General features: G+C 41.7%; 1 protein-coding gene across 4 annotated transcripts in view; it reads left to right on the forward strand.

Moving 5' to 3' along the window:
- dscamb (Down syndrome cell adhesion molecule b) overlaps positions 1 to 15,172 on the forward strand; it is an 88,894-nt gene that overhangs the window by 51,867 nt on the left and 21,855 nt on the right. For all 4 annotated transcript variants that reach the window (XM_034548389.1, XM_034548390.1, XM_034548391.1 and 1 more), the window contains exons 6-10: positions 309 to 605; positions 1,684 to 1,956; positions 3,993 to 4,271; positions 4,536 to 4,655; positions 7,486 to 7,665. In XM_034548389.1, the coding sequence (XP_034404280.1) occupies positions 309 to 605; positions 1,684 to 1,956; positions 3,993 to 4,271; positions 4,536 to 4,655; positions 7,486 to 7,665 (1,149 nt within the window). The remainder of the gene's footprint in view (positions 1 to 308; positions 606 to 1,683; positions 1,957 to 3,992; positions 4,272 to 4,535; positions 4,656 to 7,485; positions 7,666 to 15,172) is intronic.

The following is a 15,172-nucleotide window of genomic DNA, read 5'->3' on the forward strand; positions in this document are numbered from 1 at the left end:
ATGTGAATGTAACTCCTCCAACTATCTGAGAGGAAAAAAAACAAGAACAAAGAGCAGCTCTTCCAGCTGAAACAGTGGGCTCTACTGACTGTTGCTAGGTTCAAATTAAACAATCCACTGCGTAAGTAGAAATGACGTCAACGTTTACTCACGTGACATTTCTAGCTCTAATAATACTTCATAAGTCCCCCGTAATCACCTGGTAGAGATGACCCTGAGAATTGTTTGAGGTCCAGTTTATCTTTCTATATTTTATTCACCGTTGTATTCCTGTCCCCCACCCCCTTCCACTTTGTCCCTCATTGCAGATGGTACTCCGAAGATCCTGTCCTCCTTCAGCGAGAAGGTGGTGAACCCGAACGAGCCCGTCTTCCTGGTCTGCAATGTTAAGGGCACGCCGCCCCCCAGATGCTCCTGGTCGCTGGATGAGGACCCCGTCATCAAAGACACCCACCACCACCTGGGCCACTACGAGACCCACGAGGGCCACGTGGTCAGCCAGCTGAACGTCACACACACCCAGGTGCAGGACGGCGGGGTGTACCGGTGCACGTGCAGCAACTCGGCCGGGGTCGTGTACCACCAGGCTCGAATAAACGTAAGAGGTGCTTGTCAAATCAGCTCCTCCAAGAACAACAATACACATACCTTGTCTGTCTCTCTGTGTGTCTGTCTGTGTCTCTCTGTCCAGCTGGCTTTCTGGCGCTTGCAGTACATGAGCGCTGGTTATTGATTAGGATGTTTTGGTTTCCTTGCTTTTGTAGTATTCTCTTATGATAATTTGCTCACTATTTATTAGTTATAGTGTAAAATCTCTAATCACATTTACATTTCTGATTGATTTTGCTTCCATTTTAATTTGTTGGTATGCATTATTTCCTTTTTCTCTGCTCCTTGTATACATTTTAATATTGTAGTCCTCGTCTTTTTCTCTCCAAATTATTACTGTGCTTCTCCTACATGCCTGTATTTTAGGTCAAATGAATTATCCTGGTTTGCTGCACATAAGCGTATCTGGATATTGGGTTCCAAAATGGGCTGGTTTGTAAATAGCCGGAAGAAAAATATATTTCTTTTGTTTGCATGAATACATTTATCTCTGGTTTGCGTGTGTGTGTGTGTGTGAGAGAGTGTTTGTGTGTGTCTGTGTGTGTGTGTGTGTGTGTGTGTGTGTGTTTACTCAAGCAGCCAATTCAACCCGCCGTGAACAGATGTTAAAGCGATTATTCTGTTTCCATTTTCTGAGACACAGAATGTATTACTGCAGCAAGAGCGGACTAATAAGTATCAGTAGTACAGTGTTATCTAAACGCTCTGTTTTCCTTCAGATGGTTAGCACACTTTCATCTGCTCGTCATTTCACAGCCTTCTGCTTTGAGTTAAGCCTAAAATCATGTGTTAAACAAACAAGTGAAGCTTGAAACAACAGTTTGTTTTTCATTTCTAAATATTTCAGTGGCAGGTACCATGTGTGAAGCTGCGGAGAGAAATGTGCTCTGTTTTATGTTCTCTGTTTAGCTGTTAACCTTTTTTTGTTTAACTACTACATATATTTGGAAAGTAATAAGTCAGAAATATATTTCTATTTACAAAAACACCAAAAATAAAGCTCTAGTGATTTGATGTCACTATCCACTGAATGTCTTTATAGAGGATCCTTTCTCATTCTCTGTCCCTCTGTAGGCCGCGCCAGCATTCGTCCAATGAAAAACATCACAGCGATTGCTGGACGGGATGCGTTCGTTCACTGCCGTGTGATTGGCTACCCTTACTACTCCATAAAGTGGTACAAAAACTCGGCACTGCTACCGTTCAATCACCGCCAGCGAGCTTTTGAGAACAACGGCACACTGAAGCTGACCAACGTGCAGCAGGTGGACGCTGGCGAGTACAACTGCAAGGTGATGGTCCAACCCAACAAGATGGACTCCCAGAGTGTCCATCTTCGTGTGAGAGGTTAGTCCCATTGAGTTGTGGGGGTGGAGCTTAATATGCGGCCCAACCTAGAGATGTTATTAAAAAAATTATTCCATTGCATGTTGAGCATTAAGTATTTGAAAGCTTGTAGAAAAGGTTGTCAACATACAGTACCATGCTGCTGGACAAAATAAGTATTTATATATTTATTTTCTGTTGGTAATATACTACAACATATCAATATATAAAAATGTATTTACTCAAAAGCTATCGATTTATTTTATTTGGTGCAAAGATACAATTGTAGTCTTTACAGCTTAAGACAGACATACAGATATACAGCAGGTTAGATTCAAGTTTTGTTAAATATAGCGCTGATTTGATAAACCTGATTAATCAGACAAGTCAATATAATCAATAATCAACTTCTGCATGTTTTTCTTCAAGGAATATTTTGGAAAAAATGCTCATTCATGCTTTCTTGCTGAGAGATAGATTAGGAAGTCAATACCACTCTCATATCTTCCTGTTATGTATAGGGCTACAGGTAGTAGCTGTTAGCGTAGCATAGAGACTGGAAAGAGGGTGAAACAGCTAGCCTGGTCAAATGTTTACAACATTCTGCCTCCCAGCACCTCACTATTTAATCTTTTACTTGTTTTCATTTGTTTAAACGATAAAGAAATCAATGAAGGGTTTTATGATGGTTATGTTTGGGACTTTTTCTTCCCCCAGGCAGAGTGACCTCCTGGAGTCTTCGCTGTCTGTATACAATCACATATTTCCCAAAATGTTGAACTGTTCCTTTTAAACTGTCACAACTTTGATTTTGTGTTAAAACTCTGAATTGAATGAAGTCCCATATGTTGTGCTCTAATAACATTGTATTTGATAGATATTTTAAATAGGGAACGTAAGGCTCATTATTCTGACACGACCTGTCTCCATGTGCATTTCCTCGGTGGAAAAACCCACCAGTAGAAATATAAATAAAAGCACCCACTCAAACAGAAATGCAGACAGCTATATCCTATGTCATAGAACTTCCCAGACTTCTAATTAATCTGATATTCCTCAGGAAGTCAAGGTATCTAATAACGACTGTTTCGGTGTCACTGATATCACAGAGCTGAGTGACTGATCTCCACTGAGATCGTACAACTGTAAAAGGTAATACTCAAAAGGGCTTCCCCATTAAGCTCCATGTCCTTCCCTCTGTACAGTATGCTAGGTTGTTGTTACTATATTACACTTTCTAATGGAGCGAGGGAAACAGAGTGGGAGAGAGAGTGAGAACTAAAGAGAGAGCGATGATATAAAGCAACACTTCCCAGTGGTGCTATAGTGAGCAAGTGCATTTGTTAATTTACTCTGCTCATGCTTAAAATGCGGAAGTGTCTTTGGGGATCCCTGGAGTCCATTATCTCCCCTTTGTTGTGAATTAAATAAGGTGCTAAAGTGCTGCTTATTTCAACTCACTGGACACTCAAACAAAGATGACTTGTGTGATGGCTGGAGATTTCCCAGAGAATAGAGCGCAGGCAATTTAAATAAATGTTATTGTGTAACAGTGTCATTATATTATGCAGCCAGATTGACTGCTCTGTGAATATTTGTTTTCTTTCACGCACTAGTCTGGCAATCAGGGCTTTGAGTGGTGAACACAATCTTAGATTGATGTAGTATCCCGGCTGGAAGATGGGTAAAGTACGTAGGTTAGTAGATCAATAGATCATCATTCATAGACAGAGAGAAAAAGTTCAGGTTCACGCAGATTTCTTTTTCCAAGCAACCTGAATGAGTCACCTCAAAGTTATTTCTTTTTCTGTTTCTGTGTGCTCTTCTTTTTCTGAAAGAACATAATGTCCCCGACTGACAATGACGGGAACTTATTGCACAATGTGTTGCTATCCAGGTCTTTTGTGTTCCTTCAGTGAATATTTTCAGTTTACTCTGAAGGAAAGGACACTGTATCTGCCACAAAATCCAGGGAATTAAGACGGTCTTTGAAACTCTCGGCTGAAATCACATTTGATCTGTGTGTCTGTTTCGCCCTCTCCTCCTCTGCCTCTCAGTGCCTCCCTACATTCAGCCCTTTGAGTTCCAGCGTTTCACCATTGGCCAACGTGTCTTCATCCCCTGCGTGGTCATGTCGGGCGACCGCCCGCTGGACATCACCTGGCAGAAAGATGGACGGCCGATCCCCATCAGCCTGGGTGTGACTGTGGACAACATCGACTTCACCAGCTCATTGAGAATCTCCAACCTCACGCCCGACCACAACGGCAACTACACCTGCGTCGCCCGCAACGAGGCTGCTGCAGTGGAGCACCAGAGTCAGCTCATTGTTAGAGGTGAGGAAGCACAAAGGAACAGATTATATATCTAATGGCACCCTCGTGGACTACTATATTCTGCAGTATGTGTGCAGGTTTTCATTTTAAGCCATCCCTGCAGTGCCAAACTTCAGTTATTAGTTCCTGCTGTCTGGCTGGAGGTAAAATTGACTGGTGCAGCGTTTGACTTGTGAAACTGCACACACAGGCTACAAGTGTAATAAAGACACCAACACAATGATCATGTATCAATGTTAACTGTTGATTTTTGTGTATGTACAGTTCCTCCTCAGTTTGTGGTTCAGCCTGAGGATCAAGATGGGATCTATGGGAAAACGGTGACTCTTAACTGCTCGGCTGAAGGCTACCCTCCACCCACCATCGTATGGGAACACTCCAAAGGTACATTAAACACAGCATGCATTACCGACTGCAGGTCAACCTGCCAGCTACGAGGGAATGAATTAAAAACAAATCACACTTTTGAATTTAAACTCAAAGAGTAGGTAAGCAGACTGAAGTCTCCCGAGTTACCAGGATGCTCAGCAATATATCAAATTGAGTAATAAAACAAAGTGGCTGCGAAACAATCAAACGGAAGTTCATCACTCAAAGTAATTAACTCCAGATTTAATGGATATAGTGTTATAATTCAAACAATGTTTAACCCTCACAAGACAAACTGCAATCACATAACTGTCTTTAGTTCAATGACTTGAACACTTACAAGTGGTAAGCATGGGAATCCGTCTTTATGTGCACGCAATATTGGGAGTTCCACTTTTTATTGCTATGTGACCACCGCTCAACAACTCACTGCAACAATGAACACAGTATTGAAACGCAAAGTAATATGAATTCAAGCTCACAGCATTAAGATTGTTTAATCTTGACTCTCAATGGTGATTCTGACCTGTATTGAACAACAGTGATTGAAGGTTGTAGCCTTCAGTTTCGAATGAATCATTTCCCATTATTTAAGAGGGAAATAAGTGTTTTTTTGTTATACAATACAAAACATCAAAGAAAAAACATCAAGTTATCATTTACAATGATAATTTTGCCAACAACAGTACAGCTTTGTGTGCAGCTCGCTTGGTCTCAGGTTGTGTTTCTTAAGGCAACTTTGTGTGAAGGCGAGTGCAGTAGTCGTGCTTTTGCAGTTGAGTGGCTTCCATTTGCTTCATCCACAGCCGGAGCATATGTGTGTGAATACACAGACATAGAACCACACACACAGCCATCTGCTCTGTAAACTGTGAGCTATATATATATATATATATATATATATATATATATATATATATATATAGAGAGAGAGAGAGAGAGAGAGACAAAAGTAGGCAGACAGATATACAGACAGAGCGTTAGCAGACAGAAGGGCAGGGAGGCGGCAGGTGAGTTTGGCCACTTGAGCAGGGCAGATGAAGAGGAGCCCCAGGTGTTTGCTCCATCATCCATATAACCAGGGATGAAAGCTTCACCAACAGAAGGACAACAACCGATGAGGAGTCGTGTGTTTGTTTGTGTGTGTGTGTGTGTGTGTGCGTTCGCTCGGCCCCATGATCAAAGGAATGAAAGACTCAAATCTGTTTTTCACCCTTTGATTGGATTGTGTGTGTGTGTGTGTGTGTGTGTGTGTGTGTGCGTGTGTGTTTGTGTGTGTGCTCAATTGTAGCGTTAAAATCAAGCAGAAAGGGCCCCATAGTTCAGTTGGTCCGGCCGCAGATCACTTTTTTTTTTCGGCCATCTCACATATTTTGACCTCCATCCTTCCGGGTGCTCAATGATATGTTGTTGTGCAGCATAACATTCGGAGCAAAGAAGCAATGAAAATCACCTCCAAAACAAAAATACATCCAGGGTAGGTGGCTTGGGAAGCTATCGTTTAATTTGTTGGAAGCCAGAGGGCAGTTTGTCCAGAGAATGGTGGTCTGGCATGCTTTTACTGCAACAGAAGTAGGTAAGAGCCAGATGAGTGTCTCTGGGAGATATGGAACCGTAAGTAAAGGTCAACTGCTATTAGCATAACGACTAGCACCGTTTGGATATGCAAAATCTATAATTCAAGGAAGAACACATCTGCCTCCTCTCCCTGTCATAGTCAGGGGAGCAGGAACAAAGTCACCACTTGACCCTTTGCTGGCCACGGCCACTTGACTGCATTTTAATTAAAAAGCAAAAACCCACAGCTCACTAAATAGCCTAATCTCTACACGCTTACTTTAACACGAGCTAATGCAACGTCTGGCTCAGTTCACACATGTGTTTAATACTACATGAGCAAGGTGGAATACAGTGCTTTCATCACTAGAGGAGCAGACTGCTCCGAAAATGGTAAGCTTTACGATTCATTGTCGGTGACATTTCCTGCGGACTTTGCAGAATGAGATACTGCATTGTTTAACAATAGAACAAGAGTGATATTTATCATATTCTATTAAAAAGATGGGTATTAATTGCACGCAGGCTCAACTATGTCAGCGATGCCAATTCCAATTATTTCATCGATGCTTCAGTGATGGATATCAAGTGTCAGTCGTATTGGACTTTTGAGAATTGACTTTGTTTTATAATCAGACAAATCCATGCCTGTCGACCAAGGCCATTTATGCAGTCGATATAACTATTTCTTCTGGATCTAGCAATTCAACAAACATACATGTAAAGCATAACGCTTTGCCGCACAGGAATAAATAGTCTGAAAAAAAAAACAATTTATGTCTCGCTGCAGCTCTCGGTGTTGAAGGCCAACAGCAATGCAAGGCCCATCCGCTCTGCTCGCCGTCTGCTTGTTGCTCCTCTGCACCAATCTGCTGTCTTGTTAAACATGAGCATTATGTCTGTTCTGATTGCATCACACCGGCAGCTCGGCCTGCTTCACTGTGCTCAGCAGCTGTTTGACGGTTTAAGGATTTAGGCCTGGTGTTAAGAAACACGTTTACAATCCTCCCATAATCTGACAGGCTTTGTCATCAAATCTGTAAACAGAGACACGTGGTCAAATGAATGCACGCACACAAACACACACACACACTGACACACTGGAGATCAGCTTATTGTTGAGCACTGCATTCCATTTTAGCATTACGCATCTATTTCTCTCCTGAAAAGTATAGATCAATAAACAGGCATGATGTGTATATTTAATGTGCTGTATGAGCTATAGAAAGCTCAACATGTTCTCATTATTTAGCTTTTACTCTCTCCTGTATCTTCCTTCTTGTCTCAGGCGCCGGCGTTCCCCAGTTTCAGCCCATCCAGCTGAACAGTGGCTCTCGTGTGCAGCTGCTGAGCAACGGTTCGCTTCTAATCAAACACGTGCTGGAGGACGACAGCGGCTTCTACCTGTGTAAGGTCAGCAACGACGTGGGAGCTGATGTCAGCAAGTCCATGTACCTCACCGTCAAAAGTAAGAGCCTGCGTCTGATGCACGATCAATATTAGCTGATGAGCAGTAATCATTGCGTATTTTAATGTCTGGTGCCGGCGCAGCAACAAGCAGCCGTTAAAAAGGATTTCCAGCTGTGGGATTTTACAGATAGCTCTACTCCTCGTAAAGTTGATCGGCTAGACATTCATTTTAAAATTTCTTTTTAAAAAAATGGAAGGAAGGGAGGGAGAGGCACATCAGCAGATTCAATAGAGAGCTGTGTATATGATGAACAAACCGTTACCGATTCTGATCAAAATCCATCTGAAGCAACATCTCACTGGCCAAAATAGCTTGTGTTGAGCTTCAGCTCAATACAAAGCACTTCATAAGTTAAGCAAAGCAAATTAAAGGGGTCATGAGCCTGACTTGCTTACTGGCCAAAATGACAAAAACAAACCTTTATTTAGTACATTTTTCTGCACAAAGCTATCTATATGCAAACCGTTTGTATATGCAAGCATGTTACTGTTTTTCTGCCAGTGGTCAGATGTTAATGTCCCCGACTGCAGGTCTCCTGCCTCCAGCGAGGCATTAGCATGTAGCTCCCCTGTAGCGCTAGGAGTGGCTCTTCATTTTCATGACGCTTAGATGTGAGTGGGGCTTATTTTCCCTGTGCTACTGTTATCAAACTGGATCGAGAGGAGCCCTGCTGACATGCAGCCCCCTCTCCGTCTCCCTCTCCCTCTCTATCTCTTCTTCTTTCTCTCTCCTTACCAGCTACAGAACACAATTGTGAAAAAGAGAACAAGAATCTGACACATTTAACTTGTTTTCAGTGATGTAATGGAAGTTGTAACTAACCCTGACTTCTGACCCATCTATGAAAAGGGACGCCAACCAAATAATCTTCTTCTGGATAAATCAGCACTTGTTATCATTAATATCAGCTGGCATTGCCGTGGCTTTTCATGTGTCACTGTAATTAAGCCTCGCAGTGTACAGGGTTGGGAGCTGCCACTGTGTGAAGCTGTCAGTGTTACAGCGGCAGGCTAAGAGAAGAACTTGCTCTCTGTGTTTTCATAGGTCAGTTTGCATCCAGTTGCTATGCAGCAAGTTGACCTATGGCTGTACAAACCTTTCTTTCTTCCATTTTTCACCAAGCAAAACAACTACAGAAGACTCCACTCTCTGTAGCACATCTAACTCCAAACAACACACAATGAGACCTTGTTAATTTATTTCAACTAAAGCAAACAAGGTCTTGTGTCGCGCAATGTGCATTGATATGCATGTTCATGATATGCTTTTACTGTATTAACTGAACTCCACTATTCCAATGAGTTCTTTCAGAGCCAAAGAGAAGACATTCCTCAAACAGGTCAGAGTGAGATGTGCATCTTGTACTGATGTGGGGGATGGGGGGCAGTGAGAATTAAACTGAGATTGCTTACATAGTTTCGGTTTCATTGCTCTTTCAAGTCCGTTGTATCATCTCCCAAAGTAGAGATGGAGTGATAGAAAGAGAGAGAGAGAGAGATGTTTGACCTGCCGAATGCACTCTGCTGTTGTTCTAGGCTTCAGTTTCATGTTGTACGGCTCTGTCAAAGAGAATTTTGACAGCTTTAGTGCTACATAATGTAAGCCTACTTCTCAAAACTAGTAGTAATGTTAACATTGTTTACTGCTTTTATTTATTTATATCGTTTTCTCCTCCTTAAGATTAATCTTTAAACTGTTCTAGTAATTTCATGAAAATGTGTCGAGTTTTCATTCGAATTATATTTGTGGATATGAACATAGTGGTAAGAACTATAGTTCACTGCTTGCCCGTTAATGGCTCTCTTTATGCAGTAGTCTATACAGTATGTGTTCTTACTGCTGAAAAATATACTGAACTTTTTAAAATAACATTTTCTTTTGCGTCATAACTATCGAACAATTTTGACACACCTGCACAGAGCCTCCTCCTCTGACCTTATGAGTCCCTACAGCAAAGAAAATTCTACCAATTCTGGTAGTATTGCTGTACCCACTTTTCCAACGTAAAATCCTCTTATTCAGAGCCATCGCTGTCTCATTAGATTTGGCGCTTTATGCAGAATTATTTACATGTTTATTTTATTGAGCCTTTGTTGCATATCATTATGGTTATTTGAAGAACTCCTGCTGTTAAAACCTTTGAATATCATGTTTACTGTTTCTCAAATTTGCAGAATTCCTTTTTGCAGTCATCTATGAATTAATACACTTCTCCTGGAGCCATGCACTCTTAATTGCAAAATAGATAGAGTGCTGCAGGAATTACATATTTGTATCAACCCGGACGCATCACACTGGTTCCCGAGACAAAAAGCCAATGGGATTTTTTCATTGGATTTTGGATTATTACAGAAAATAGGTGCTAATTTGCTCTGTGGCAAACTAACTAACTTTTATGATGCTTACATATTTTGTTCAAGATCATTTTTTAAGCGTGATCAGCAGAATTAAAAAGCTAACGTTGGGCTGTAAACAGACTCCACAGTCACGTGAGCGCGAGTACACACAATGAGGCCATAAAGACAGACTTTTGTAGCCTCATTTAGCCACTTGTTAGCTTCCACCTTTTTACTGTACTTAAAAACTTAAGAATGGTCCTTACTGACGCATTATTTTATACAATAGAACAAAACATTAACATCTCATAAGCTTGTGTTAACCACAAATCTTATTTCAGGCATCTAACTATCTATCTATGAAACCATTCAATTGACCCATTGACCAAATGAAGGGTTATGAAAAGGTGCTGGATTATGTATACAGTATTATCATATGTGTATAATTAACAGGATTTTCGTACATTTTCACACCACCCTCTTGCTACAATAAACACAAAAATCTCCAGAACCATTAGTACTGCAGCTAACATCATGCGAACAGTTCCCCCATGACATCATCATAATGTCATCATCAGTAGCACTGAAAATGGATTAAATACATGTGAATACAGTTCTCTTTTTACACTCTGTCCATTTACTCCTGAATTAAGTTTCTCTTGCAGTGTCATTTAAAACCTCAGAGTCATTTGTGATTCAGTTAGCATTGACGTGCCATCCTCACAGCTCGAATAATTCACAGTACAACAGCCAGCTGTAAGGGCCTATACGATAACACCGTGCGCTGTCCTTCCTCGGCTGCCATTGGCTTCTCATTCATTGCATGCTGGCTCGGCCGCATGCCGGTCACTCATCAACAGATCACATTTCATGCCCTTTAAACCCCAAACTGTACTTGTACGCTCAAGATGCTTTCTGTACAAGTGTACTTACTCGCATGAGTGGTTTGAAAAACTGCGACCATTAGTGTGCTTGTAGCCATCAGCTCCACCGTGTCCATTTCTCAGTGTTTGTGTTTGTCAACACGTTTCTTTTCAAGCATACAGTGTGATTGTCATGTAATGGTTTTTTTAGATACGTTTTTATTTGTGTATCCATTCATGGTGCATTCTGTTCATTCTGCTTGCATGCAACGTGTGCGAATTTGTGTGTGTGTGTGTGTGTGTGTGTGTGGGTGTGTGTGTGTTATGCTGGAACTCTTGAGTGCATTTCAGCGTCATTAAAACCCGTCAATACCTTAATTAGAAGCCGACGAGGGGGCTCAAGGGAAGAGCAGTCCGCATGTTTCTCTGCTTTATTTGCACACTCTCTGTCTGTCTTTGTTTCTTACATTTCCAGCAATGCGAGAAAGATTATTATTTGTTTCATTTGATAGCCTTTTTCATTTGTGTGTGTCTGCCAAGTGACTAAATATCCCATTGTCACAAGAAAGCATGCATTTATTTTCCATTTACAGATCTGTTTGTAGCTTAATTGACTCAGTCTTCTCACAAATCAGTCTTAATCCCAGATGAATATGACAGTATCATATATTTAAATCATTCTACATCAGTCTACACTGCTCCTCTGTGTGTCTGTGTGCCTGTTTTGCTGTTGTCCTCTTTCTACATCACAATGTCAACAGAGTGAGTCATGTATCGTGTCAAAAGAGAACTGTTCTGGTTGTATACTCGCAGGGTTGTGTCTTTTTATTTATACTCTCTGAAAACAAACAAGCAAAAGTGTAAGTAATGGATTCTACAGTACATTTATCTACTCTACTATAATGTAAGAGGCAAAAGCCAGCATGCCGAACTGACTAGTGCATATGACTAGTGCATATATATGCTACCTTAGCCTAAATCTTTTTGCATCATACTGCTCGTATGACTGCTCTCTTGTATCCATCAAGTGCATGAAACACTTTTTACAGGGTTCTCAGAAGTCAACTTTAGCTTAACTAGCTAACTAGTCTGATTAATCGGCCATCAAATACTGACCAATTAATTTCTCTCTCTGTCCAATGAATCATCTAATTGCTCTTATTCAATCTGCAAATGCTTTAACAGTTTTAACACCAAGGTCATTCTGGAACTAGGATTTCAGAAGTGCCAGTTTCCATACAAAAGAGGTTGTGCGAAGCCACCGTTGACTCAAATGGTGCTTGAGGTTTTATTATTCAACATTCAGCCCATCTTAGTACGAGTGAAGCCTTCTCCACACGGCTCAGTCCCTCACCTCCTGTCTGTACCTTTCCGTCTTTGCTCCCCTCCCTTTACCTCCCTCTCTACCCTCGCAGCTTTCTCCTTCTCCCTTGCCTCCGCTCTTCCCACTCACACTTTCTCCTCTACCCGGCCGTGTTTTATTACCAGGCCCCTGTAATATCGCTGGATATTAAAAAATATACATCAACCAAGCAATTATGGGCTATCAAAAAGAATAGGTTTAGCCCGGGGCCCTGCGAGTGCTGCACGGTAGGTGCATAGAGATGAGATGAGGCCTCACCTCAGCCTGGGCCGCTGAAGCACAACCAAGATCGGCGAAGATTGTAGGACATTTTAGATGCTGCGCTCTGTGTCGCATGGTAGCCAAGCAGATCACACAGACATTTAGCATGTCTCATTCTCACATATGCACTCACACACACACACATATGGTAACAAGCGGAATGAAACTTGTATTCAAATGTGCATATTCATATTGACAAGCGTGTGCTCATACAACATATTTTAATAGTCATGATTTCCCACAGAAACACGTACGCACACACACTAACACACACTGAGTCCTGCGTTCTGTCATTGAGTGCCCTTTCTCTCTCGATGAGCAAACACAAGCTTCGTCAGTGTTAACTTGCACTGGCGAGGCCACCGATTTAGATGGAGAAAATAGCCCCTGTTAAGGAGCAATAACATTTAGAGAAGGGGCTGAGAATACTCTTTTAATAGGACTCACTTAAAATTCATAGTTGCTATGCAAAATAAATCAGCGATTTCCTGCATGGGGGCAGTGGGAAAGGGGATGATGGTGTCGGGAGCGAGGGAGAGGGAGGGGCTGCGAGTGAATAAGTGATGAGGTTTAAACGTCGGCAGTGCCAAGTCTGACACATTTCATCATGCCGGGGGTGGGCTGGGGCTGAAGGTGCACGTACGCGCACCGGCCTTGATTGTGCGCACAAACACACCCACACAGACGCACACATGTAACACCCCCTTTTGATTTGTGTTGGTTGCATCAAAGTCTGAAACATTTGTGTGTGTTGGATTTTGTGTTTGTGTGCGAGTTAACTCTTGATTTTAATTTAAAGTACACAATGAAAACAGCGACTTGGCCGATATTGTCACATATTACTTTATCACAGACATACTGATGTCAGTGTAAAGACATGTTTTAGCTAAGCTATGCTAGCAGCAATTTAACCGTCATACATGCTAAGCATCGGCATGTCAGCAGTGTGTTAGCGAGCTCACGTTAGCATGTAGCTCAAAGTACCGCTACATCCTCACAAAACTGCTTGAGTAGCGACTCACGTATCGGAATCAGAATAAACAAAAAAGCATGCTCTAATGCACATGCATGCACATACTCTACAGTGTAGATACATCTTCAGACTGTATGTACCACTGAAATAATAAATAACAGAGCAAGAAACAAGTCGTGGCATTTTCCAGCCTGCTTGTGCTGCAGAACGAGTGCAGTTTAGCGCGTCAGTACAGTATAATAAATGATTCATTGTCAATTTAAGTACTTTAATTGACTTGTGATTGACTAACCTTTCTTGCACTCCCAGTACGGGCAAACTACCAGAATGTCGCCTGTGTGAAAACAAAAAAAATGTCTATAAAGTTATCTACACTGTTTTGACCCAGGGGAATACTGTGTGTGTGTCGGGAAGCATGTGTGTATTTCTAAATCGTGTTTACAGTTGTTTGTGTGTGTGCAATTGATTCTGTTTTGGTTTGCATCTGTTTGTGCATGTGCATCCCTATGTTGTTTGTTCTTCTATTTTGACAGTGTTTCTACACTTGCAAGGTCTCTGTATTTGTCTTTGTTTGTGTATTTCCGAATGTGCACTGGCGCACACGCGCATCTTTCGTTATACTTGCACGTCTGTATATGTTCGAATGCGTGTGTGTCTGTGTGAGACAACAGCACGGCCAGCGGACTTGTCTGCCGCGTATGAATAATCAAAGTGGTCTCTCTCATCATTAAATCATCGCTGTCCTGGTGGGAGCCTGAGGAGGGAGATGGAGTGAGAGAGCGAGGGATCATAGTTAGCGCTGCAGGGGTACATGCTCTCTCTCTCTCCTCCATTGTGTAGCGTGGCTGAGATGTGTCATGAGCACAAGTCTTTTCTGCTCTCTGTGCTCGCCCACTTAGCTCCCACAGACACAGCCGCTCTCATGCACACACAGTCATGCATATGCACACATAGTACAACACTCATACACATGCACACAGACAGATTATTCAGGAGTGTACAGACATGCACACACTGACTCAAACACACATATCGCATCTCTTCTTGCAGGAGAGGGCCTCCGACCTCGTCCGGCACAAGTACCCGCCGCTACTGTCCTTTTCAAGGGGACAGTTTTCACCATAGCACATATTTACTTAAGCTGGAAACCTTCTAATAAACATATAGGAATAAACACCGGCCTGTTTAAACTGATTAAAGCCGCTCTAATCAGTATTCATAACATCTAATTTGTGTCGTAAAAGTTGTCACTCATATTTTAAAGCCACAGCTGTTTTCAGTGGGGAAGAAAACGCCAAAAGCGACTTCACAGTAAACAAATTAAAGTGTCTAGCTGGTGAACAAAGTGGAGCATTTAAGCTGAGGACACACATATTTCTTATTGGACATTGACATATCTAAAAGGAGAGTGAATGTTAGACTCCCATCTATCAGGTGGACAAAAATAGGACTCCAAATGAATGAACATGGATCCTCGGATGTGTAAAGAAGCAGCTGTTTGCCAACATGCACTATCAACTTTAAAAGGGTGATGATATGTCAGCGGTGTGTTTATAGCTCGACTCCACTGCCCCTGAGTGGCCAAAACGTTAATATAAAGTAATTTATTGAGTAAAGATTTTGAAAACATTGTAAAGTGAATATATTTGGGTAATAAAACAAGCAATTTGAATCGTCTCTTTTGGCTCTGATGTTTTCCACTGTATTC

The sequence above is a fragment of the Cyclopterus lumpus genome, chromosome 13 (assembly GCF_009769545.1).
Source record: "Cyclopterus lumpus isolate fCycLum1 chromosome 13, fCycLum1.pri, whole genome shotgun sequence".
Classification (NCBI taxonomy): domain Eukaryota; kingdom Metazoa; phylum Chordata; class Actinopteri; order Perciformes; family Cyclopteridae; genus Cyclopterus; species Cyclopterus lumpus.